The sequence below is a fragment of the Felis catus genome, chromosome E2 (assembly GCF_018350175.1).
Source record: "Felis catus isolate Fca126 chromosome E2, F.catus_Fca126_mat1.0, whole genome shotgun sequence".
NCBI classification, from domain to species: domain Eukaryota; kingdom Metazoa; phylum Chordata; class Mammalia; order Carnivora; family Felidae; genus Felis; species Felis catus.
Window position 1 is genome coordinate 7659127 of NC_058382.1, and position 23345 is coordinate 7682471.

Consider the following 23345-nt stretch of genomic DNA (forward strand, 5'->3'; position numbering starts at 1 on the left):
AGAAGGTCTAGAAAGCCATTCTTAGTATCTGCAAGTCAGGCGTTTTCGGGAAACCGGAGCTGGGAGGGAGGGTCCGGTTTCCCAGCGTAGGCAGGACGGCTGCGGGGGGTGGGGGGAGGTCTCCGTGCCCGCAGGGAGGGCACTGAGGCTTGGGGACTCTGGAGTCCCGCCTCTGGGCGAGAGCACATCCCAAGGCCTGGGGCCGCGGCCACCTGGGACCCCGGACTGTCTGCTGCCCCTCCTGGGACCGCGCCCGGCCGGCTGCGGTTCCCGGAGCGGGCGCGGCGGGCACCGGACGCGGGGGAGGGGGCGAGTGCCCCCAGCGGGGTGGGTGGGGAGACCGGGAAGGCCCTGGAGGGCTGCCCGGACGTTGGCGCCCTTCCCGGCAGGGGGACCTGTGGCTTTCAGAATGGGGGTGGTGTGGCTGGACGCCGGATGGGGGGAGGTGAAAGAGGCAAGGAGGAGAGGATTGGGGGAGGCGAGGGTCTTTGAGGGGCAGGAGGTGTTATGGAGAGGAAGGAGAGGTGTGAGAGGGAGAAGGGTGTGGGGATTGGAGTTAAGACGGAGGACGGGAGGGGAAGTAACTCGGTGAGAGAGCAGGTTCGAGGGAAGACGAGTCGCTCCCGATTTTCTTCCTGTCCATCTCTCCCCTCCCCCCTTTTCCAAAAGCCCCGGCATGCCGGAAACTGCCCCGCCTCCAGGGAGCGCCAAGCCAACCGGAGACAGCCTCCACGTGACGTCACGCGTTCCCAGGCAGACTACCACACCGCTCTGCGGGCCCAGCTAGGTTGGCGTAGAGCCGGGAGCCACAGAGGGGGGGGTCGCTGTCCCCAGGAGTCTCCAGCCCTGCCCTGCCTGCCGCAGGGCTGTATCCAGTGAGAGGTGGGCAGAGACACAGAGAAGGAGGACATAAATTCAGACGGGGAGACAGAGACCTCGAGGGAAAGGGACGCAGGGAGAACTCCAATCGTCAAAAAGAGAGGGAGACAGGGGCGCCTGGCTGGTTCAGTCGGAAGAACATGCGACTCTTGATTTGGAGATTGTTAGTTCGAGCCCCACGTTAGGGGTACAGATTACTTACAAATATATATATATATATATATATATATATATATATATATATATATATATAAGAAAAAGAAAAAAGAAAGAAAGAGAGAGGGAGAGGGAGACAAAAATTGAACCGAACCACCAGCGCCTGCGTCTCAAGCCCTTTATCGCGGCCTTCAAAGCTCAGCCTGGTCCGGCTCTCACTGCCTTTTCCATCTCTTCTCATCTTCCACCTCGCTGCCACAGCGGCTCTGAAGGTCAGCAGGCCTAGGCGGACAGACAGCATTGCTGTCCTTAACAAAGGGTCCTAGGAGGTCTGTCTACCTTGATTTTTTTTTTTTTTATTTTTTATTTTATTCCACATTTTGGGGGTGGTAGATAATAGTCTTTGCAAAAGGTACCTCATTTGCAGGAGGAGGCCCTGGGGACATTCTGTCCCTAGCACTCCCCTCCCACCCTGCCCCCGTTCCAGGAGTGGGGGGTGCTGTCCTTTTGAGGGCAGGTCCCAGCCTGGGCCCTGCTACCAGCAGCTGTGTGCCCCATAGGGACCTCTTCCCTCTCTGGGTCCTTGAAGCTCCTTTGTCCTCCTCCTCCTGGATGTCAGTGAATGAATGGATGGTGGGGTGGATTTCCAGAAGATGTATCAAAGGCTCAGCATGACTACAAGGGACTTTTTCTATCTTCCTCCTTCTCTCCCCTTTCACACAAGGGACAAACTGAGGCCCAGAAGCAGCAAGTCTTTCACCCTAGATTTCCCCCAGCCGCGAAGCCTCCAGGACCTGGGACTCTGACGTCCTAGCCCACGGTCTGTGGCACCCCCGGAGGGTTCCAATCAGAGCTCCCACAGTGCACCCAAGCTTCACACCTCCTTGGGTTCACACCAGGGGTCCAAATGCAAATGGTTGGGGGCCAACAGGTGACTGAGAAAAGCCACTGGGGTATGACAGCCGGGGCGGCAGGGACTGGGGCCAACTGGGGAACAGAAGCCCCATTAGGAGTGGCTGCCACCCTCCTCCAGCCTCTCTGCACCGCAAAGCAGCCCGCTGTTGCCTGTTGCCGCGTTGTGCAAAGTTTTAGTGAAGGATCAGGCAAAATCTCCCTCACGGTGAACTACAGGAACCACCACCAGAGATCTGATCTGCCCCAAAGGGAGCCGGAAGGGTGGGGGTGGGGTACCAACTTGTGACCTCTGGTTAGAGATGACATGGGGAGGGCTGCCAAGATCACCCAGAAATCAGTTGAGTGGCCAGAATGCTCCCTAGCCTGGTCCTCCAGAGGGCATCCCAGGAAGGGAAGGGTCCCCGTGAGAACTCAGGTCTGCTGGTGGGGTCCCCAAAGGGGCATAGCAGATGGAGGATCCCAGGGAGGCCCCCAGATGTGATTGCAGGATCCCAGATAGATAAGGGTATCCCAGAGGCGGCCTGGACAAGACAAGGTCCACTGAGGTCCCCTCTAAGCCTGACCAGGATGTTTTTAGACATGACCAAAGGATCCCAGAGGCACCCTCGATGTGATTAGAGAATTCCAGACACAAGGAAGTGACAGTACGGCGGTTCCAGAGAATTAGGAGATTGCAAGATGACAAAGGTCATCATTTAGGGGGACTGGTAGGACAAGAGAGTCACAGATGGGCATAGAGATCTGAGACTTGATGAAGGGTTTCCGCAAGGCCCCCAGACCTAAGTAGGAGATCTCAGATCTGACAAGAGGGACTCAGGCATGAGAAAGGGATCCCAGAGAGACCCTGGACAAGGCACCCCCCTCCCTGTGTGACCATCCATGGGCTCTCCCTTCCCAGATGAGATTAAGGGATCTCAGACACACAAGGGAGCTCAGAGGGGTCCCAGGCTTGGTTGGAGGATCTCAGACACCACAAGGGGATCCCAGAGAAGCTCTTGGGAATCTGGAAGCACTGTCCTGCCCCTCCCCTCCACACAGACACACAGTATGGTCCTCTATGTGTCGCATAACCCAGACATGAGGATCCTGGGGATCCTAGACATGACAAGGAAATCCCAGAGGGGCCCCAGACACGATGGGGGAGGGGTGGTGTCCCAGAGGGGCCCTGGGCAGGGCTTGGGGATTATAGCAGCCCCCCTCCCCCCAGTGTGGGGAATCCACAGGTGCCGTGACCTAGGGTGTGGGGACGCCAACGCGACACAGGCGTGGAGCCCCTGACAGCCCCCACTGGGCTCAGGCCCGGCGGGCGGCCGGCAGCAGCGCACTGTCAAACTGGTAGGTGAGCTTGCGCTTGACCTTGCGGATCTCGCCGGTCTTGGCGTAGTTGCGTAGGGCGCGCGCCAGCTTCTGGTAGGTCATGCGCTTGCGGTTGCCCTTCTGCTGGCCCCAGCGGCGCGCCAGGAGCTCCTTGTGCTTGGAGGAGAATTGGAAGACCCCGGCGCCCGGCTCCACCCACCACACGCAGTGGCGCATGTCTCCGCGCGTCAGGAGCCCCAGCAGGAACTGGTACAGGCGGAGCTTCTTGCGGGCCCCTGTTTGGGCGGGGGGGAGCCGGGGGGGGGGGTTGGGGGGGTGCGTTAGGGGAGGTATCCCTTGGGCCCCGCCCCCACACCCACCCCAGTTCAAACCCCCGCCTCAACCCGAGCCCCAACAAGCCTCAGTCTCCAGGCCAGGAGAACTGGGGCGACGGAGGTGGCTGGCGTCTGCCTGCCTCCAGTGCGGCGTCCCCGCCCACCCCAGGCAACCTGCTCTCCTCCCTGAAGCTGTTACCCCTGAAGCTGTTGCTTTGCTCTGTCCCTCCTATAGATGAATCTGTGAAATGGGCTGACAGCGCTCCTCAAAGGGTTATATAAACAGGGAGCTGACTGGTGGCGAAGAGATCCGGAGTGGGTTTGAATTCACCTAGCCGTTTCTGGGCCCCTGAGGGACTGGGATCCTGGAAGAGACCAGGGGTCTGACTCTGGGGCTCCTACAAGCAGCAAGGGCTCCACAAGCTGGAGACGGGGGGTGGTTCATAGCAGGGCACTGGGTACAAGAACCCCAGGTCTGGTCTGCTATTTCCCAGCAGTGACCTTGAGGTGGTGACTTAACCTCTCTCTGAGCTGGAGCCTCCTCAGCTATAAATGAACCGTTCGTGTGTGTGTGTGTGTGTGTGTGTGTTACTTTTACAAACCTTTGTGAAGCACTTAGTGCTGTGAGCTCGTTTAATCACTGTAACACTAGGAGTTGGGGCCGCTGCTGCTGCTGCCCATTTTACAGAAGGGAAACTGAGACCCAGATAGGGAAAGTAACTAAGATCCTAATTTCCCAGGAGTTGAGCATAATGCACGTCAGGCGCCTGGGCGGAAGCAGGGGTCGAATAGCCGGGTGTTGATATGATTATTTCTGTTGCTATTGTGTCAATCATAAGGGTGAAGTCTTACTGATTGCTCACTCTGTGCCAAGAGCTGCTCTCACTCACCTGGGTTATCCCACTTAATCTCCCCGACCCCCAGGAAGAAACACTTCCTGCCATCCCCATTGTAGATAGGAAACCGAGGCAAAGAGAGGTAGAGTCATTTGCCCAGGGCCACACAGACAGCCAAGGGTGGACCCGGGAACGGCCCTCAACGCCGGAGGACGTAGTAAGCGCTTGGGAAGCCAAGCCATGCTTCCTTTAGCTCCCTCCCCCATCTGTGTCCAGAGCCCCCCAACCCCACTTGCTCCTACATACCTGCCTCAGATCCCCTCCCCTCGGGGCCAGCCATGAGGGCCTCGTCCGACTCGCTGTCTGAAACCTCCAGGGTGGGACTGTCCAGCAGGAGATCCTCCTCCTCCGACAGCACAGGGCTGGGGTAGGGGGCATATGCCGGGGGGCCCACGGTCTGCAAAAGGTCAGGGTCACCTGCAGTCCAGGGACCCCGTTCCCTCCCTCCCTCTGCTGTCTTCCCTCAGCTTCCTCCTCGTGGGTCCCCACTGTGTCCCCCCCCTCCCCCCAAACCCTCTTGACGGCCTGCACTCCGGCCTCGGTTCAGATCTCCAAGGCATGGCCAAGGGATGCCCGGGCCTCCTCCACGAAAGTGTGCCCAACACTGAGAATGGCACTCTACGCCACCCCTGGGTCAGAGCCCGTGCCTCTGTTGTCTGGTCTGTGCAGGGGAGTGATAATGGCACTTAACCTCAGAGGCTTGTTAGAGGTCTTCACATACTGCTTGGCACCTGCTAAACCTCAATCAAATGATGGCGATGTTAATTGTGTCCCCGCCCCTCACCTGGCTGGTGAATTCCTCCGTGGGGTACGCTGGGAAGCTGGGCCCTGGGGCCTCTAGGCTGGGGGCCGGGTCGAGGCTCCCCATGGGGCTGTAGGTCGAGGGTCCGTAACAGAGCTGGACTCCCTGGGGGTGGCCGAAGTTGGCCACAGCTGGGTTGAAGGCTTCGTACGAGGTGGCTGGGACAGCTGGACTGAGGTCCCAGCCCCACAGGGAGTCTGGGGGAGGGCACTGAGTCAGAAGCCAAGTCTGGCCTCAGCCCCTCCCACTCGAAGCCCCCTACACAGAGGGGCCATTGTGGGCCATGCAAATGTCGGACCCCAGAATTTGCATGAGCAAGAGGCTGGGTGAGAAAAGGAAGGGGAGGAGGCCTGGAGACCTGGGCTAACCTTGTCCTGCCGAACTAGGTGACATCCTCCCCTGGGACTCAGCTCCCCCATCTGTGAAATGGGCCCAAGGTCCAGGTCAGGGGGTTGGCTAGGCCAGGGCCACTCACCAGAAGCCCCCTCTGAGTCAGGGTAGCTGGGGTGCTTGCAGCTGTCCAGGTCGTAGAAGACGCCATCTGGGTACTGATGGGGTCGGGGGGAAGAAGAGGGGTCATCCCAGCCTTTGGGGAGCCCCCAACCCCCATTCTGGGCCAGCGGGAAGATTCTGACAGGGACGGGGGAGAAGAAGGAAGAGGCTGGGAGAAGGAGAGAAAGAGACACACAGAAAGAAGAACACAAGAGACACAGAGACCAGGCACCAGAGACAGGGGCAGAGAGAGACATGCAGAGATGCCGGAAGAGGGAACAGAAGCGCACAGCAGGAACACACAGAATGACACAAACACCACACACAGAAGGAAAGATACAGGCAGAGACCCACAGAAACACAGAGACGCGGGGTCTCAGAGAGGCACACAACTGTCAGCACCCTCTAAAGACTGTGGGCTCCCAGGAACCCCAACACCTGGGGCAAGTGTGGAAGAATTCCCCCAGGCTTGCCTGTCCCAGGGCCGGAAGTGTTTTTTACAGAGGTAAAGAAAGTCTGACACTTCTTTTATCCGCCTCCGTATCACTCTGATCCATCCCAAGAATCATGTGTTGCTTTAGCAACGAGAGTACGACCAAAGCTGGACACACGCCATCCCAAGGTAGCAGCAGTCTCACGCCTAGGTATTCCCCCCAGGGGACTGAAAACGTATGTCCACCCAATAGCCTTGTTCAAGAACAATCAGAGCAGCTTTTCAAATAGCTCCCAGTGAGAAACAGCCCAAGTGCCACGGACAGGAGAATGGATGAACAGGTGTGTGTGTGTGTGTGTGTGTGTGTGTGTGTGTGTGTGGCGGGGGAGGGGGGGGCCAGCAGAGTACTATACAGCAAGGAAAAAGACCCAGTGTTGGGGCACCCGGCTGGCTAAGTCAATAGACCATTAGAGCATGGGACACTTGCTCTAGGGTCATGAGTTCAAGCCCCACGTTGGGGGTAGAGTTTACTTAAAATAACAACAACAAAAACAATGCCTGACACACACTGAAATGTTGATGAAGGAAGCCGGACCCCAAAAGGGACATCCTACATGATGTATTTCATATACAATTTGAAAACAGACAAAACTAATCAACTAATCTGTGTTGAAAAATATCCAGGGGAGGGGGTTGTTGGTTGGGAATCTTCCAGAAGGACGGAAATGTTCTATATCTTGCTCTGGTTAGCTGTTACACAGGTGTGTGCATGATGTAAAACCTCATTGGGCTGTACCCAAGATTTGTCACTTTACCAGCTTGTGTGTTATACCTCGATTTTTGTTAAAAAAAAAAAAAAAAGCAAAAACTGGGGTGCCTGGCTGGCTCAGTTGGTTAAGTGTCCAACTCTTGATTTTAGCTCAGGTGCTGATCTCGCGGTTCGTGAGCCTGCTTGGGATTCTCTCCCTCTCTCTCTGCCCCTCTCCCCTCCTCCCCCTGCCTCAAAATAAATACATAACAGGGACACAGAGACCACCATCCCTTGCCATGCCAAGGGCCTGAGAGCTGGAAAGAGACACCAGGAAAACTTCTGTGGAACATATGGGGCAGGGAGGGGGCAAGTGAGGTGGAGATATGGAGGGAGAGTCAGAAAGACAGAGTGACAGGAGTGGAAGGGGAAACTGAGGCAGGGAGGTCAAGGTGGGCCATCTGGGTCCCCCACCCTCCCTGAGCCCCAGGGCCCCAACTCACCAGACAGCTGAAGTGTGGCCCGTCCTGCCTGGAGGGGAAGACACACAGGGGCATGTCAGGGGTGCCTTCGGCCACCCGAATCTCCCAAGTGGTTGGGAGCCCGTGCGGGGGGGAGGGGGAGGCTGCAGCTGTGACCACCACAGCTCTTCTGCTGTGTGTCCTTGTGTGAGACCAGCCCCACCACACTCAAGCGGGGCAGGAAGTGGGGGGTGGGGGGGAGCAGGCAAATGTCCCCCCTCCCCTGGGATTTGCATAGACAGAGGCTGGTTGGGGGCAGGGAAAGTGAAGGAGAGAAAGTCCCTGGAGAGCCGCTGTGGGCGTCGGTGCCCAGGTGGGGGCAGGGAGGGGGCCTCCATCAGGGAGTCGGTGAAATGGGTCCACCTTGGACCAGAGGAGAGCCGGAGAGCCTCTGGGAAGAGATGGGAAGGAGATGGGAGAGGCGGGAAGGGAGGAAGGTGTGGAGAGAGACATTCATGGATGCAGGAAGTGGTTATGAGCCCCAGGGATAGACAGATGGGGTTGGGGGACAGACGGGGAGACAGTAGGAAAGAAGACAGACAGACAGACAGAGGAAGACCTGGAAAGAGACCGAGACAAAGACACGGAGACAGAGACAGAGAGGGAGCGAGAGGCAGAGAATAGAGCCCCAGGGGGAAAAAAAAAGACGGCAAGAGGCAGAGCGGGCAACAGTGAGCAAGCCAGGGGTACAGCGAGGCCTGGTGGGGGCCGGGGGTGCGGACAGACCTGGGGAGCCACCTGGGAGAGGCCGTCGGTGGGAGGGGAGACAGGCGAGCATTCCGAGGAAAGATTTCCGAGGTCCGAGAGAGACAGGGATAGGATGGAGGAAGGAAGCGGGGCTAGGAGAGAACAAGAGATCTAGGAGGGGCAAGAGGCAGTGTGGACCCCCTCCCTCCCACCCACCTGCCCCCTGGGGCAGAGTCCCGAGTGCAGGGGACTCCTTCCTTTGGGCCCCCACACTTACTGTGCAGCCTCCAGGGCGAGCATGGTGGAGCCGGCTGGGTTTGCTGCCTGCTGCAGCCACCACCCCTATTTATACCTTGGCCCAGCCCCTTGGGGGGGGCAGGGGTGCCGGCCAGGCCTGCACAGAGCACAGCCCTCCTCGAAAATCCCCTCGGGGAGGGTCAGGGGAGGGGGCTGGATTGCACAACCCCTTGGTCACGTGGTAGAGAGGGCAGGCCCAGGGGCCATCTGGATTTGGGGATCCCCACAGTTGGGGTGGGAATGGGGGGCTGAGCCCAAGGGTGGATGGGAGAGGAGCTGGATTTGGGGGGATCCTAAGAAAGTAGAGAAGCCAAGCGTTCCTGAGGTCAGTAAAAGGGCGGGGGGCAGCTCTGAACCCAGGAACCGGCCGGGGAGGGGGCGGCGTATGACACTGAGCGACAGGCTCAGGCACTGATGGGGTCTGAAGGCGAGGTGGGGTTGCCGGGACTCTGAGGAGTGGATGTGAACCGTGGGGAGAGAGGATTCTGAGGAAAATCCAGGCCCAGAGCCTGCGAGGACCCTGAGGTGGAAAGATCGTGGGTGTGTGACATGGTGGGGGGGGGGTCCCCTGGGTCATGCCGGGCAGTGGGAGCTTCCATTTCAGGGGCTGCCCCAGGCCTGGAGGAAACAGGTCAGCACCTGGAGGGCGGGGCGGTCCAGGCAGAGGATGTGTGGTTAGATGTTCACTCAGGCCCTTGAGGGAGGGTCCCAGGGGGAGACCGAGGCAGGACTGGCTTTTGTGGGGCTGGCAGCAGTGCCGGGAGCCCAGGGGTTCATGGAGGGAAGGGGAGGAGTCAGTGGGGGGCCTCCTGGGGGTCAGGGGCTCCGGCTGAGTGGAAATGACCCCCCCGGGCCAGGGTTCATGACAGCGGACCTTGTGCACTGGAGACCACAAAACACCAGGAAACAAGAGGCCTGAACTTTATTAATTTTCCACCAATCCGGCCCCCCAAGGCCCTGGTGGGAAGCCTGCCGAGGTCAGAGGTCACCAAGCCTCAGGGCCAGGAGGGCCAAAGCGTCTCAGAAGCTGCTCCTGGTCCTCCAGGTCCTTGCGCACCTTCTTGCGCATGTAGAAGATGGGGCAGTCCCGGCTGTGGGCGGGGTCGGGGTCAGGGTCAGGATCAGGGCGTCTGCCTGGCCCAGCGATGGGGTGGGGGCTGTTCCCAGGACTTTGACCCCCCCCACCCGCTGCCCACCCAACCCTCCTTCCAGGGGCAGGCTGTTTGCTCAGCGGGCATGGGGGGAGCCCTAACAGCGGGAGCCCGCAGGGGCGCTGGGCCACCAGCCGTATATCACCTGTCACCTGGCGTGGGAACCCGCCCCGCCCACCTGTTCCCTGGGGAAAGCCTGGCCCGCCCTGGGGGAGGGGGCCAGGACCGTTGTGTGTGTGTGTGTGTGTGTGTGTGTGTGTGTGTGTGTGTGTGTGTGTGTGCACTTGCGCGTGTGTGTACGAGAGTAGCAGAGAGAACTATGGCCGTTTCCTGGGCAGATACCAGGTGCCCAGCCCTGCCCCCTGAGCAGCAACCCCCCGCCCAACTAAGGCTGGGATGAGCACGGGCCTGTTTTGCAGGCCAGGACACTGAGGGTCAGCCATGGTGGTGGCGGCAGAGGGGTGAAGGGTGCCTCCCGGGACCCTGGGGTCAGGTCCACAGGCCTTGGGAGCTGGGAGGGGCCCGGGCAGGACAGAGCGGGGGTGGCGGGCCTGCCAGGCCTCTGTACCTGGTGCAGATGACATCCTCATGCAGGCTGCCCTGACAGCGCTGGCACTGTGTCCACAGGCGCGAGAAGCGCTCCTCCAGGGCATTCAGGTGCGACACCTGGGGACGAGAGCACCGCAGGGTGGCCCTGGCCCAGCGGGCCCCTCCTCCCTTCCCCCTGTCCGCACGCAAACCCTCACCTCCTTCTGATACAGCTCCGACTCCCGAGGCTGGCAGAACTTGCACACGGCCCCTGGGGGAGGGGGTGGGTCAGCACAGGGGAGCTGGGGCAGAGCCAGGGCCCCCGGGCTGCCCTATCCCTGCCCCTTCCCCACCCGCTGCCCATCCCGGCTTCTGAAAGTCCCCGGAGACAAGAGAACAAGGGAGCAAGTGTGCGGGGGGGAAAACTCCCCGGGGAACTCCCGGGGCGGGGGGCCCGGGACCCTCGAGGGGGTGCCTGTAAAGGGGAGCCCCCACCCAGGGGCCCAGGCCTATCCGGGGTGGCACCGCCAGCCTGGACGGCAGGTGCCAGGGACCTGGGCGAGGGCAGAGCTGGGCGGAGCATGGGGGCCTGGGGCTGGGGTCTGGGCGGGGGGGCCGGTGCTCACCCTGGTGACCGAGGACAGTGCGGCAGCCGATGCAGCAGCTGTGGCGTTTGGCAAAGGCCAGAAGGCCGCCCACCTTGCCCGTGAGCACCGTCTTGCAGCGCGTGTGGTCACCCCCTGCAGGCGAGGGCAGGCAGTGGGCCCTGGTGCCCTCTGTGACCCCCGGTGCCCTCCCCCCTCCCCGGGCATGCCCTCTCAGTACTCAGCAGCACAGCCTCAGCGCGGCCCTCGCCCAGGATGGGCTCGAAGATGCGCAGGAGGGGCTTGGCGAGCTGCTGTTCCAGGTAGTACTGCGTGTCGATGGGCAGGCTGTGCTCCAGCACAAAGAGGGGGTCCTGCAAGCAGAGCGGCCAGGCGGGGTCACACCCGGGGGCCAGGGGCTGTGCTCAACAGCAGGCAGCGTGCTGACGGGCACTGGGAGCCACTGGGCCAGTGGGTCCCCCGGTTGTGGGTGTGGGCAGTGGTGTGGGGGCGTCCCTGGGGGCGGTCACCCTCCGGGGCGCCGCATTGAGGTGGGACACGGGTCTGGGATGGCAGCGGAGATTGTGAAGCTCTGGCCATGAGCTGTGGTGCACGCTGGGGTCCACAGGTGGGGGTCCTCAGGACCCCAAGCAAGGGTCAGAGTTCACAGCTTAGGGGGTGTGCCAAGGTGGACAGCAGCTGGAAGTGAAAGCTAGAAGCCAAGATATGAGGAGGCAGGACAGGAACTGGGGACTGAGGAAGGGGTTGTGGGGATCAGAGGTCACTGGACATTGGGGTAGGAGGGGGAAGGACAGGAATCCAAGAGAATTATGGGCTGGAGAGCAAGGACCAAGCAGACACGCAAAGAGAGAGATGGAGAGACGTGATGTGCATGGTGAGGCTGGGTCTTCTTCTGCAGGGGGAGCGAGGGAGGGGTCAGACTATGGGGGGGGGCCCTCCAGAGGGCACGGGAGGCCTGGGAGAAAGGCATCAGGGAGCCAACTCCCAGGGGTGTGCTGGGGGCGGTTCTCAGGACCCTGTGGGGCCCACAGAGGGAAACACCCTCCCCGCAGGGCTTGGAAAGCAGAAGTGAGAGCAGAGGGGAGCTGGGCGGAGCGGGCAGCCCAGGTGGGCCTGACCTCGGACTTCATGTAGGCAGCCACGCCCTTGGCAGCGCCGATGATCACGTAGGGGACACGGTCGCCCAAGCTGGGCGCGCTCCCGGGGTCCCGCTTCCTCATCCTGCGGGGAGACCGGGGCGGCGGGGCGGGTGAGGGCAGGTGGGATGGCGGGGGCGGACAGGGCTGTAGGAAGTGGTGCCCGGCTGGCAGGAGGGGGCTATTTCTGGACAGCCCTGCACCCCTCCCACTGGGCGGACCTCTCGGCCAGTTCCACGTGGGCCTGCTTGCCGGCGTAGTCAGAGGCCGCGCGGGTCAGCTCCTTGGTGATGACGAGCTGGGAGATGTCAATGCGGTTACACAGCAGGTCTGAGATGACGTCCTGTGCGTGGGCCACGGCACCCGCGGGGTCTCTGCAGGGCCGGGATGGGGAGGTCACCAGTGGCTGCTGAGGGCCAGAGTGTGCTCTCAGGGATGAGGCCCAAGGCGGGGAGGGACCCAGCCAGGCCACAGGCTGCAAAGTGGCAGAGGCGGGGCCTAGACCCACAGCTGTCCAACCCCACATTCTTTCCACCGTTCCACCACGGAGGACAAGCTGGGCCTGACACCTGTGTCCCCAGGGGAGGAGGGGGCTGGGGGCTCCTGGGTCTGAGGGAGAGGGGCTGAGGGGAGGTTCCCACCCACCGGTCGATGAGCAGGCGGCGCAGGGAGGCGGTGACGAGGTTGGCCACGAGGGGGCAGTTGTCCCGACGCACAGCCTCCAGACCCTTGCAGTCCATGCGGTCGTGAGCGTCCGGCCGGGAGGAGAAAAGCAGGCCAGCGTACCGCTTCTTGCTGATGAGCAGGTAGGGAAAGTAGACCTAGGGAGGGACCCGTGGCTGAGACCCTCAAGACCTCCTGACTCCTGAGACTTCCCTCAGAAACTGGGACACACAGGGCTGGTCCATGTGATACAGGATTGGGGCCCTGGGACAGATGGATCCCAAGATCTCAAGACCCCCGTGCCTGGGCCTGGGCACACCTCAGCATTCCAGGGATCTCAAATCTGAAAACTAGAGAAAGCCCCTAAAACAAGACCCAGTCATGAGGTGAAGCCTGGAGGGCCCCAAATCTGGATCTGGGACAGACCTGAGGCAGACAGGGGTACAAGGCAGCACCTCCCTCCACCCCAAGGAGCTGAGACTAAGGCCCAGGAGGGAGCCCTGAGGCAGGGAGGCCCAAATTGGGGAGGCTCTAAATTTGAGAGCAGGTGTACCCAAGACCTGACTCCAAGTTTGAGCCCTGGAGTCCCCAGACCCCAAGCCTGATTTCCTGCTGGGAGCCAAGCAGCACCGGCCAATGGTGCCCTGATGCAGGATTCACCCCGGTCAGGGTTCCCACCACCCAAGGCAGCCCCCACACCCAAAACCAGAGGCGCTCCAAGACTGACAAAAGTTTCCAAAAAAACAGACACTGTCCTGCATCACAAAGCCCAAGGCTTTAAGTTTCCAAACTCAGGAGAATCCAGGCCCCCAAATACCCCCAAACCGGGACCTACAGAATGTGAAGCATGGGATACTCAGAGTACCCAGATCAGGGCACCCCCAAGATGGAGAGCCCCCGAGGGCCACTGGGGGCTCCAGATGCTGACATCTGCAGATGTGAGGGGAACCACACACGAATGCAGGCGCTGAGAATCAGAGACCCTCTGAAACTTGCGAGACCCATCTGGCCACTCCAGCCCTGAGGGGGGCTCCCACTTACCTTTTCAAACTCGAGCCGGATAGGCGGGGGGAAGTGGCCTGACACCCAGTCCGCAGCCTCCCGCCCCAGGGCCATTGCCTCGGCCACAGAAGAGACACCAAATCGGCACATGACTGAGTCAGTGTCACCATACACCACCTGGGGAGGGACGTATATGACTCGGAGGCATGGAGAGATAGGGGCCAAGCCCCCGCAACTCCCCTGACCCAGCCCCATCTCTGGGCAGTGGGAGGGGCGGCCTCTGACCTTGGCACTGGTGCCATAGCCATTCTCCACCGTGTACTTGGACTCCACCAACTGCTTTGTTTTCTCAATCATCTGGCGCCCAAAGCCGGTAACGCTCTGTCAGGGAGAGAACCACGCGGTGAGGACCCAGGAGTCCTGGGCTCAGGGTGCCACTTCCGCTACTTCCTGGGGGCGTGGGCTTGGGTGAGTCACTCTGCCCCTCTGGGCCTCGATGCCCAAATCTACAAAACGCAGCTACTAAGCTCCTTTTCAACCATCTGTTGGAAAGAACTGGGTCGCTAGCCCAGAGCTCTAGGCACAGAGGAGGAAGGTCTGCAAAGATGAGTGTTAGAAAGGCTGAAGCCAGGGGCGCCTGGGTGGCGCAGTCGGTTAAGCGGCCGACTTCGGCTCAGGTCATGATCTCGCGGTCCGTGAGTTCGAGCCCCGTGTCAGGCTCTGTGCTGACGGCTCAGAGCCTGGAGCCTGCTTCAGATTCTGTGTCTCCCTTTCTCTCTGCCCTCCCCTGCTCATGCTCTGTCTCTCTCTGTCTCAAAAATAAATAAAAACATTAAAAAATTTTAGAAAAAAAAAAATGCCCGGGGCACACACCAAGGAGAGATGGGTGTGACTCTTCTGCTTTTGTTTGTTTGGATCCAGTCGGAAGATCTCTGTCTTTTAACTGGAGCATTTACGTGACTTACATTTAGTATAATTACTGAACATATCTGGGCTTAAATGTTCACCACTTTACTATATGCTTTCTGCTTGTTTCACCTGTTCTATGTTCCTTTTTCTTTCCTTCATCCTTTTCTGGAATGATTCAGTATTTTGTTTGTTTGTTTGATCTCCCTGGCCCTGTAAGCCTGAGAGACAGCAATAAGGAAAAAGGCAAAGAAACACAGGGAAGGATGAAGAGGGAAAAGACAGAGGGACATGACCAGGAAGCGGTGGCCCTGATGAAGAAGCCCCAAGGGAAGCAAAGCCAAGTCCTCCTGGCCTGGCCTCTGCTTCGGGGCTGGAGTCTGACAGCCAAACACCCACCTCTCTCTACCAGGGAGCCTGGGGGAGGCCCACAGAGACTTATGAAAGGCCAATGAGAGCAATATGGGTGGGATGCACTATAGGAGGAAACTTGCCCAGAAAGAGCCCTGGCTCTTGGCTGGCTCCTGGGAGGGAACCTGAAGCCCTTGGAACGTCCTGCCTAAAAGAGTGTCTTTGTTCACCTAGGACCTTGGACTGTGCTGACAGTGTGACTCATGGTAAGGCCTCGGGCCACACGCTAGCAGCCTGACCTCTCTGCAGGGGCTGGAGACTGAGTAACGAAGGTCGGTCACACAGATGCTCCATGCCTACGTGACCAGCCCCCAGTAAAAACCCAGGACACTGAGGCTCAGTGAGCTTCCCTAGTTGGCAACACTCCATGCATGTTGTCACACATCAGCGCCGGGAGAAATAAACACTGTCTGCATGACTCCACTGGTGGAGACAAATTGGAAGTTCCATGCCTCTTCCCCTGGCTGATTTTAATCTCTATCCTTTAATTGTATTCAATCATAACTGTGAGTAGGACAGCTTTTCTGAGTTCCTGGAGTCCTTCTAGCAGATCACTTGAGGTGAGGGTGGTCTTGGGGGCCCCTGAACTGAAGATGAGTGGGTGTGTGCATAGGCTTCTCCCACCAAAAAGCCCCGCCACTGGCAATTCTTCCAAGCCTTCCCTCCAGAGCCACGTGAGGAACGATATAACGCCTACATACAGAGGGAGCTTCCTGGGGCTGGAAGTAACCAAGCCTGGAATGTGCCGAGACCCAAACTCCAGGGGAAGGGGCTGGGCAGGAAGGCCCTTCTAAGGCTCTCTTAAGCCAGGAGCTGAGGCCCTGATCCCAGCTTGGCAGAACCTCGGACTCAGACCCTCTGTGGTCTGACCGTGGATGTTTTTCTGTCCGAGCAGCAGAGCTGCGTCCGGTGAACAGGCCGAGAACACAGCTGGGAGGTGAGGCGGTGGGCTTTTCTGCCCATGTTCCCTCTCAGAGCAGAGCACTGACCAAGCATCTTCACACCCGGGGCAGGAAGAGGTATCCGCGCACCTGCTCCTTCAGTGACGGAGCACACACGGCAAATCAAGCGTCAGGGGCTGGCTGTGCTATTGGGCACCACCCCAGCCCCCATGAGCAGACACATGGCCCTATCCTCTCATTTGGAGGCAGGGGACCTGCTCTCCACTCCCCCACCCTCATGGGGACCAGGGGAGAGGGGGGTGGGGTCTTCAGGTGGACTATGAGAGATTAAATGAATGAGCAATGAACAAAGCCTCTGCTCACCACCCCTACGCCCCTGCCACTGCTTCATCTGTCTGCAGAGCCCTTGACACCAACTGCCTTCCCATATCTGCTGCTGTCACCATCTGCGTGACCACGAGGCCGCGCACCACACGAGAGCAGGAACTCTCATCCGTTTTGCCACCTGCTGGACCCACACAGGACGTTCGGCGAGCATTTGTTCAAAAATGAATGAACCAAACACTCACGCATCCCCTCTCCCGAAAGCTGGCAAGCTGGGGCAGCCTGGGCTCTACCACACGGAGCCCTGGTTCTCCCAGGGAGGGGCTGTGTGCCCCCCACCTTCCACCGTGGGAACTGGGCACTCACCTGTGAGATCTCCAGGCACGGCAGCTTGCCCACCTGGGCACCAGTGAAGCCGTATACAGAGTTGGCGCTCACTTTGAGCGCCAGCTGCCGCCCATCCAACACCTGCCGACGCAGGGGGTCTGTCTCTTTGGCCAGCTCAGCCTTGGCCCTGGAGAGAGAGGAAGCACAGGCCACTGAGGCAGCGTCCCATATCTCAGGGAAAGATAAGAGGCCCTGGCCTGGGCACTGGTCAAGGTGCCTTTCGAGAAATGGGTGCCGTGTACAGTTGTGCAGGCTGTGTACTACACAGAGGTGTCCAGCAGAGGGGGCAAAGGGGAGCCATCTGGAGAGGTGTCTTGTTCTAATTCATACACCGTGGCAGTTAATGTGTGGCGCGGCAACCCTGGGGTGACCCACGAGAGACAGACTGGCGAGGAGCCTCAGCAAGTTTGAGCTCTGAGAAGGGGTGGGTGGGGCGCTCAAGAACCCACCTCTTCCGGGCGCTGAGAAGGTTCTCCAGGATCTGGGGCAGGAGGCCCTTCCGCACTGACGTCTTCACAAACTCATCCCCTGTGGGCGTCTTGATGAACTGATCCTCTGTCAGGCTGAGGCGGAGGACGCCGGGGCGTGAGGCCCAGCCTCCCCACCTCCTCCCCTCGAGACCCCCTCAGGCTCTCCCCACCTCTCAAGTCTCTCCTCCACTCCCCTTCCCATCTGGGTCCCGGGCCTGGGGTCCCCGAGATGAAAAAGGTGCCATACCCCAGTTTCTGGGCGGCCCCGGGCCGCAGCAGTGTGGTGTAGCACAGGTTGTGGGCCATCATGATGGACGGGTACAGAGAGGAGAAGTCTAGTGTGGCGATGGGGACATCGTAGTACCTGGGGGGGAGGGGGGTGGGGGGGTGAGGGGAGGAGTCAGGGCCGGAAGCCCCGAGCCACCCCCACCCAGACACGGGGTCATACCCTTTGAGGGGCTCGATGACTGTGGCTCCCGTGTAGTCCTCGACACCTTCTGTCTTTACCACGGGCATCAGCAGCCCCTCGCGCATGGCCTGGGAGGGGAGAAGGTGGAAAATGGAGGCAGGCCCAGGTGGGGCAGCGCGTCAGGTGTCGTGGCCCAGAAGCCACAGCGAGTGACTGAGTGACCAAGTGACCGGAGGCTGGGAGCGGGGACTTGCCAGAGCACTGGGATGCCCACCCTCAGCTCCGCCCACTGACCTGCCGCAGCAGCTGGGACACGACCTTGACCTGCTGGCCGCGGGTGAGCAGATAGCCAAGGGGCACGCCGGTGACGCGCGCCATCTCCATGGCGTTCACCAGCACCATGAGCCGCTCCAGCAGCCGCAGGGGCAGGAAGGCGTCCTTGAGGCAGTACACGGCCAGGCGGCGGCGTGTCTGGTCGTTCCCGTTCTGGGGACAGGCATGGAGGGTATCAGGGGGCAGGGGGGCAGCCGTGAGGGCTCAGGGGTCAGGGAGAGGGCGAGGGTCTGGGTGCGGAGTGGGCAGAGCTGGGGGTCGGGGAGTTGTGGGGTCAGAGGAAGAGGGAGCAGTCTGATGAGCGAGTGTGGGCTAGAGGCGGGGGCAGGACAAGGGAATAAGGTCACAGTGCCAGAGGTTACATGAGGAGTCACATCTGCCGAGTGAGGTCACAGATCAGAGGCAAGAGGTTAAGGTGAGAGTCGGGAGAACAGCTGGGAGATCGCAGCCCAAGGTCAGGAAGGTGGGCTGCTGGGGTCAGAGAATTAGACGGAAGAGTAAGATCAGAGGTCGGGGGCAGGGAGCGGAGGTGTGAGGTCAGGGCAGGCGGGAGGGGGGTCAGAGGTCGCAGGAAAGGCACCTGCAGGTCAGTGATGATGCTGTGCTGGACGTCCTCTTTCTGCTCGCCCAGGAAGTGGAAGCTCACGGCGTTGAGCGTGTAGGAGCGGAGCTTATACTCTCGCAGTAACACCTGCAGTGGGGAGGGGGAGCGGGGGCGCAGGGTGGGCCCAGGGCCCGGGCAGCAGCCCCACGAGGGCGGGCACCCTCCCGGCCCCGCGCGCGTACCTGCAGCATGTCCATCTGCACGCGGCCCACCATGCTGACCACCTTGCTGTCCCGCCGGCCGGTCTGCTTGGACTGGAAGGACGAGTCCCGGATGGTGGAGCGGAGGCCAGACACGCGGCCCAGGAAGGGGAACGACTCCACCTGGGGACACAGCACCAGGGAGGGGCGGAGGCTGCAGTGGGCACCGGCCGGCCCGGATCTGGGACCTCTGGGGCCGTGCCAAAGGAATGCAGACCACACGAGCCACCACCATGACACCCGCGACGCCACCCTCTTCCTGCTGGGAGCTGGGGCTGAGCGGGCGGAAGCAGGTGGAGCTCTGATGCAGAAAGACGCTCTGGGGCTGGGTAGGCATGGACTGCAGGGAGACAGGAGGTCAGGACGGCTGCAGGGCTGAGGGGGGCAGGCATGGTGCTCAGTGGCTGGGGTGCTGCACCCAGATGGGCAGCAGAGGAAGAACAGATTTGGGGGCGATGCTGAACTGAGTGGGGGGAGGGGCCCGGGGGACAGTTAGGTGGGCGCACAGCAGGGGGCAGCACAGAGAGCTGGGTCTGAGGCCAGGACAGGAGGTGGCGTGAGAGGGACAGGGTAGAGAGGGGAGGCCTGAGCTGGAGAAGTAGCAGGACAGGGGTGCAGAGGACAGGGGAGCAGTGTCTCCACGTATAAATGCCAGACTGAGAGGGATGGACTCCTTCCCGGAACTCTTGGGGGCCATAAACACAATTTTAAAAAATTATTTTTAACGTTTATTTACTTTTGAGAGAGACAGAGAGAGAGAGAGAGAGAGAGAGAGAGAGAGAGAGAGCGAGCGAGCATGAGCAGGGGAGGGGCAGAGAGAGAGGAAGACACAGAATCCAAAGCAGGGTCCTGGTTCTGAGCTGTCAGCACAGAGCCCGACACGGGGTTTGAACCCACGAACCGAGATCATGAACTGAGCCGAAGTCGTAAGCTTAACTGACTGAGCCACCCAGGCACCCCACAATTTTTTAAAATACATATATTTTTATTCACAAAAACAAACTCAAAATGGATAAAGGACCTGAATGTGAGACAGGAAACCATCAAAACCCTAGAGGAGAAAGCAGGAAAAAACCTCTCTGACCTCAGCCACAGCAGTTTCTTACTTGACACATCCCCAAAGGCAAGGGAATTAAAAGCAAAAGTGAACTATTGGGACCTCATGAAGGTAAAATCTTCTGCACTGCAAAGGAATCAACAAAACTAAAAGGCAACCAACGGAATGGGAAAAGATATTTGCAAATGGCATATCGGACAAAGGGGTAGTATCCAAAATTATCTATAAAGAGCTCACCAAACTCCACACCCGAAAAACAAACAATCCAGTGAAGAAATGGGCAGAAAACATGAATAGACACTTCTCTAAAGAAGACATCTGGATGGCCAACAGGCACATGAAAAGGTGCTCAACGTTGCTCCTCATCAGGGAAATACAAATCAAAACCACACTCAGATATCACCTCACGCCAGTCAGAGTGGCCAAAATGAACAAAACAGGAGACTATAGATGCTGGAGAGGATGCGGAGAAACGGGAACCCTCTTGCACTGTTGGTGGGAATGCAAACTGGTGCAGCCACTCTGGAAAGCAGTGTGGAGGTTCCTCAGAAAATTAAAAATAGACCTACCCTATGACCCAGCAGTAGCACTGCTAGGAATTAACCCAAGGGATATAGGAGTGCTGATGCATAGGGGCACTTGTACCCCAATGTTTATAGCAGCACTCTCAACAATGGCCAAATTATGGAAAAAGCCTAAATGTCCATCAGCTGAGAAATGGATAAAGAAATTGTGGTTTATATACATAATGGAATACTATGTGGCAATGAGAAAGAATGAAATCTGGCCTTTTGTAGCAACGTGGATGGAACTGGAGAGCGTTATGCTAAGTGAAGTAAGTCATACAGAGGAGGACAGATTCCATGTTTTCACTCCTATGTGGATCCTGAAAAACTTAACAGAAGACCATGGGGGAGGGGGAGAAAAAAAATGGTTAGAGAGGGAGGGAGCCAAAGCATAAGAGACTCTTAAAAACTGAGAACAAACTGAGGGTTGATGGGGGGTGGGGGGGGAGGGGAGGGTGGGTGACGGGTACTGAGGAGGACACCTTTTGGGATGAGCACTGGGTGTCGTATGGAAACCAATTTGACAATAAATTTCATAATAAAAAATAAAAAAATAAATAAGTTTTTAAGTTTAATTATTTTGAGAGAGAAAGAGGGAGAGAGAGCACAAGCTGGGGAAGAACAGAGAGAGAGAGGGAGAGAATCCCAAGCAGGCTCCGCACTGTCAGCACAGAGCTGGATGTGGGGCTCAAAGTCACGAACCGTGAGATCACGACCTGAGCCGAAATCAAGAGTCAAATGCTTAACCAACTGAGCCATCCGGGCACCCCAACATGATTTTTAAAATACCATTTTATTGTATTTTTTTTAAGTACGCTCCATGCCCAATATGGGGCTTGAACTCACGACCCTGAAATCAAGTTGCACACTCTACCGACAGAGGCAGCCAGGCACCCCAAACGTGATTTTTATTTTTCATCACGAAACTGGCCAAACATAAGGAAAAGGAGGAAACGATACAACATAACCACTGTTGTGAGTTGAACTGTTGTCAACATCAATCCCAGATGTTGAAGTCCTAACCTCCACACCTCAGAACGTAACCTCTTTGGAAGTAGGGTCTCTACAGGCCATCAAGTTGAGATCATCAGGGTTGGCCCTGACCCAAGACCACAGTGTCCTTAGAAAAAGAGGAAATTTGGGCAGAGATATGCCCAAATTAGAAGACAAGCTGAAGAATCGGGGAGCCCGCCTCCGACACCCCAGGTATGTCTGAGACCACCAGAGGCTAGGAGAGGCCTCGGAAGGAACCAAGCCTGTGAGGCCTTGATCTTGGACTTCTGAGTTCCAGCCTGCAGTACTGTTCAGGTAGCCCTAGCAAATTAGCACGCCCCGTACGGTGACTCCCAGGTTCAACAAGCGTCAAGGTTTTGCCATACATTTCAAGGAATCCCCCTTTTCCTTATTTTTGGCTGACATATTTTAAAGTCTAGAAGACAAGACACTGTCCCCACGCACGCTTCCGTCTGCCCTTCCAACACACAGGCCTTTCCTTATTTAACCATAAATGCTCTCCTTGCCTCTGCAAAAGCCAAATAACCTTCTGGACTTCGAGCAGGGCAGGGATGGGGCCAGAGCTGGCTTTCGGTGATGTCCCTGGAGCCACTGGGGGCGGTGGGCTGCAGGGACACAGAGCAAGCCAGACCGCCCAAGGGGGACAGAGCCACAAGGGAAAAGCAGCAAGGAGGAGCAGGGCGGCCACCCACCCCTTCGGCCCCCAGGGGCGCATCTAAAGGCAAGCCTCCCTAACCTTCCTGCCCTACCTTGAGGGTCTGGGCCCGGGAGATGAGGTACGGAAGGTCAAAGTTCTGGATGTTGTAGCCGGTGATCACATCGGGGTCCATGATGCGAATGAAGGTCGACCACGCCTGTGGGGCGGGAGCACACAGGATCACCCTGGTTGTCATCCTGATCGTCCCGCTAGCATGGATCCTCCCCGCTCCTGGAACATTCCAGAAGTCCCCAAGAGCGAGCCTGGAGCCCTCTTGCCCATTGCAGTAAGATCGGGCAGGTGCTTCTGAAAATAACACAGGACCCAGACGGGAAGTGTTCACACACCCCCTCCCCCACCAAAGCAAAGGGATCTGAACCCGTGGACTTGGCGTCTCAGCACGCAGAGGACATGGCCTTGCACCTGGGATGTGGAGGCTGGGTGGGGGGTTCTGAGGACATAAGGGGACGTGGAACGAGAGCCACCTGCAACAGCTCCTCCTCCCGCTCGTAGCTCTGCACTTTGGCGCCCAGGATAGGGGCGCAGGGCCGCAGGGTGAGCGCCAGGCGCAGGAAGGGCTCCGGCTCACCCCAGCGCAGGCCCAGGGAGCAGATCTGGATCACGGGGTCCCGCTCAGGCTCCGGGAAAATGCCTGCGCAGGGAGGAAGGAGGGGGATGCAGGGGACCGAACTTCTTCTTTTCCTCTGTGACACATCAGGGGAGCTGCACATCCAAATCTCCCCAGCCTGTCGATTCCTAACCCCACTGCCTACAGCCCTCGCGTGACCCACGCTGTTCCCCTCTGCCTTCTTCTTCTGGCCCTCTCCCTGCCCCTCACAGACTGGGTCCTGCCCCAGGGCCTTTGCACTTCCTATTCTCTGCGGAGGGGTGAGGGGGGGCAGAGGTTCTCCCCACCCATACACCCCCGCTTGTCCCTCTTCACAAGGCCTGCCGCATCGCTCCTAAGGCCTTCCCGCCCACCTGTCTGAGCTGCCCTGTCACTCTCCACCATCCTCCAAGTGAGAATCTTACGATAACTGTCCATTTTCATGTTCACTCCTTCTTCAGCGAGCTCAACAAGTATGGGGGCTCGTGGGGCAAGACTGGCATGTCACGCGTCTAAAGGGAGGGAGGGAGGAGCCCCGAGACCCGGAGACAGACCTTTGCGGCCAGCACACTCGATGTCAAAGCTGAGCACGCGCAGGGGCGCAATTCGCTGCCACTCCCCTTCTGGCGGGTGACTGACCACGTCAGACCACTGCACGTCCGCCTCCAGCTGACAATGCGTGGCCTGTAGGGGTGGGGCACGTCAGTGGCTGCAGGGGCCCGGCTCTGTGCCCCTGCCCCCGGTGAGCCCCGCACCTTCCCCTCCAGCCTCAGGAGGTATTTCCCCGCTGGGAGTTCCAACCAGTTGCAGCCGACGATGTCTGTGTCCACCATGAACCTGGACGGGGGATGAAGAGCAGGAGGCAGAAGCTGACTAGCGGGGTGGGGGTGGGGGCGGAAGCGGGGGTGGAGGTTGG

At 59.0% G+C, this 23345-nt stretch overlaps 2 protein-coding genes across 5 annotated transcripts in view; both read right to left on the reverse strand.

The window, feature by feature from the left end:
- Window positions 1-2603: 2603 nt before the first annotated feature.
- Window positions 2604-8559, reverse strand: SPIB (Spi-B transcription factor). Of its 3 annotated transcripts, XM_011289709.4 has the most exons (6): window positions 8438-8559; window positions 7456-7483; window positions 5755-5827; window positions 5262-5476; window positions 4724-4874; window positions 2604-3542 (listed from the first exon to the last, which is right to left on the reverse strand). In XM_011289709.4, the coding sequence occupies exons 1-6, from the start codon at window positions 8458-8460 to the stop codon at window positions 3244-3246; spliced, it is 789 nt and encodes a 262-aa protein (XP_011288011.1). In that variant the 5' UTR covers window positions 8461-8559; the 3' UTR covers window positions 2604-3243. The 3 variants fall into 3 exon arrangements, with proteins under 3 accessions (XP_011288011.1, XP_019674185.1, XP_044902240.1); XM_019818626.3 differs by lacking the exon at window positions 8438-8559 and having other exon boundaries at window positions 7456-7632; XM_045046305.1 differs by lacking the exons at window positions 7456-7483; window positions 8438-8559 and having other exon boundaries at window positions 5648-5782.
- Window positions 8560-9362: 803 nt separating this feature from the next.
- POLD1 (DNA polymerase delta 1, catalytic subunit) overlaps window positions 9363-23345 on the reverse strand; it is a 29200-nt gene continuing 15217 nt past the window's right edge. Inside the window, exons 7-27 of one of the 2 annotated variants that reach the window (XM_023245137.2) lie at window positions 23185-23266; window positions 22984-23113; window positions 22308-22474; window positions 21875-21979; window positions 18471-18611; window positions 18265-18375; window positions 17646-17837; window positions 17391-17479; window positions 17190-17306; window positions 16922-17035; window positions 16452-16599; window positions 13828-13923; window positions 13582-13719; window positions 12523-12698; window positions 12099-12251; window positions 11860-11962; window positions 10962-11094; window positions 10763-10876; window positions 10355-10407; window positions 10177-10274; window positions 9363-9548 (exon numbers count right to left, since the gene is read on the reverse strand). In XM_023245137.2, coding sequence (XP_023100905.1) covers window positions 9443-9548; window positions 10177-10274; window positions 10355-10407; window positions 10763-10876; window positions 10962-11094; window positions 11860-11962; window positions 12099-12251; window positions 12523-12698; window positions 13582-13719; window positions 13828-13923; window positions 16452-16599; window positions 16922-17035; window positions 17190-17306; window positions 17391-17479; window positions 17646-17837; window positions 18265-18375; window positions 18471-18611; window positions 21875-21979; window positions 22308-22474; window positions 22984-23113; window positions 23185-23266 — 2566 coding nt within the window. In that variant the 3' untranslated portion in view covers window positions 9363-9442. Of the gene's footprint in view, window positions 9549-10176; window positions 10275-10354; window positions 10408-10762; window positions 10877-10961; window positions 11095-11859; window positions 11963-12098; window positions 12252-12522; window positions 12699-13581; window positions 13720-13827; window positions 13924-16451; window positions 16600-16921; window positions 17036-17189; window positions 17480-17645; window positions 17838-18264; window positions 18376-18470; window positions 18612-21874; window positions 21980-22307; window positions 22475-22983; window positions 23114-23184; window positions 23267-23345 lie in introns of both variants that reach the window. The other variant, XM_045046185.1, reaches the window with a different exon arrangement.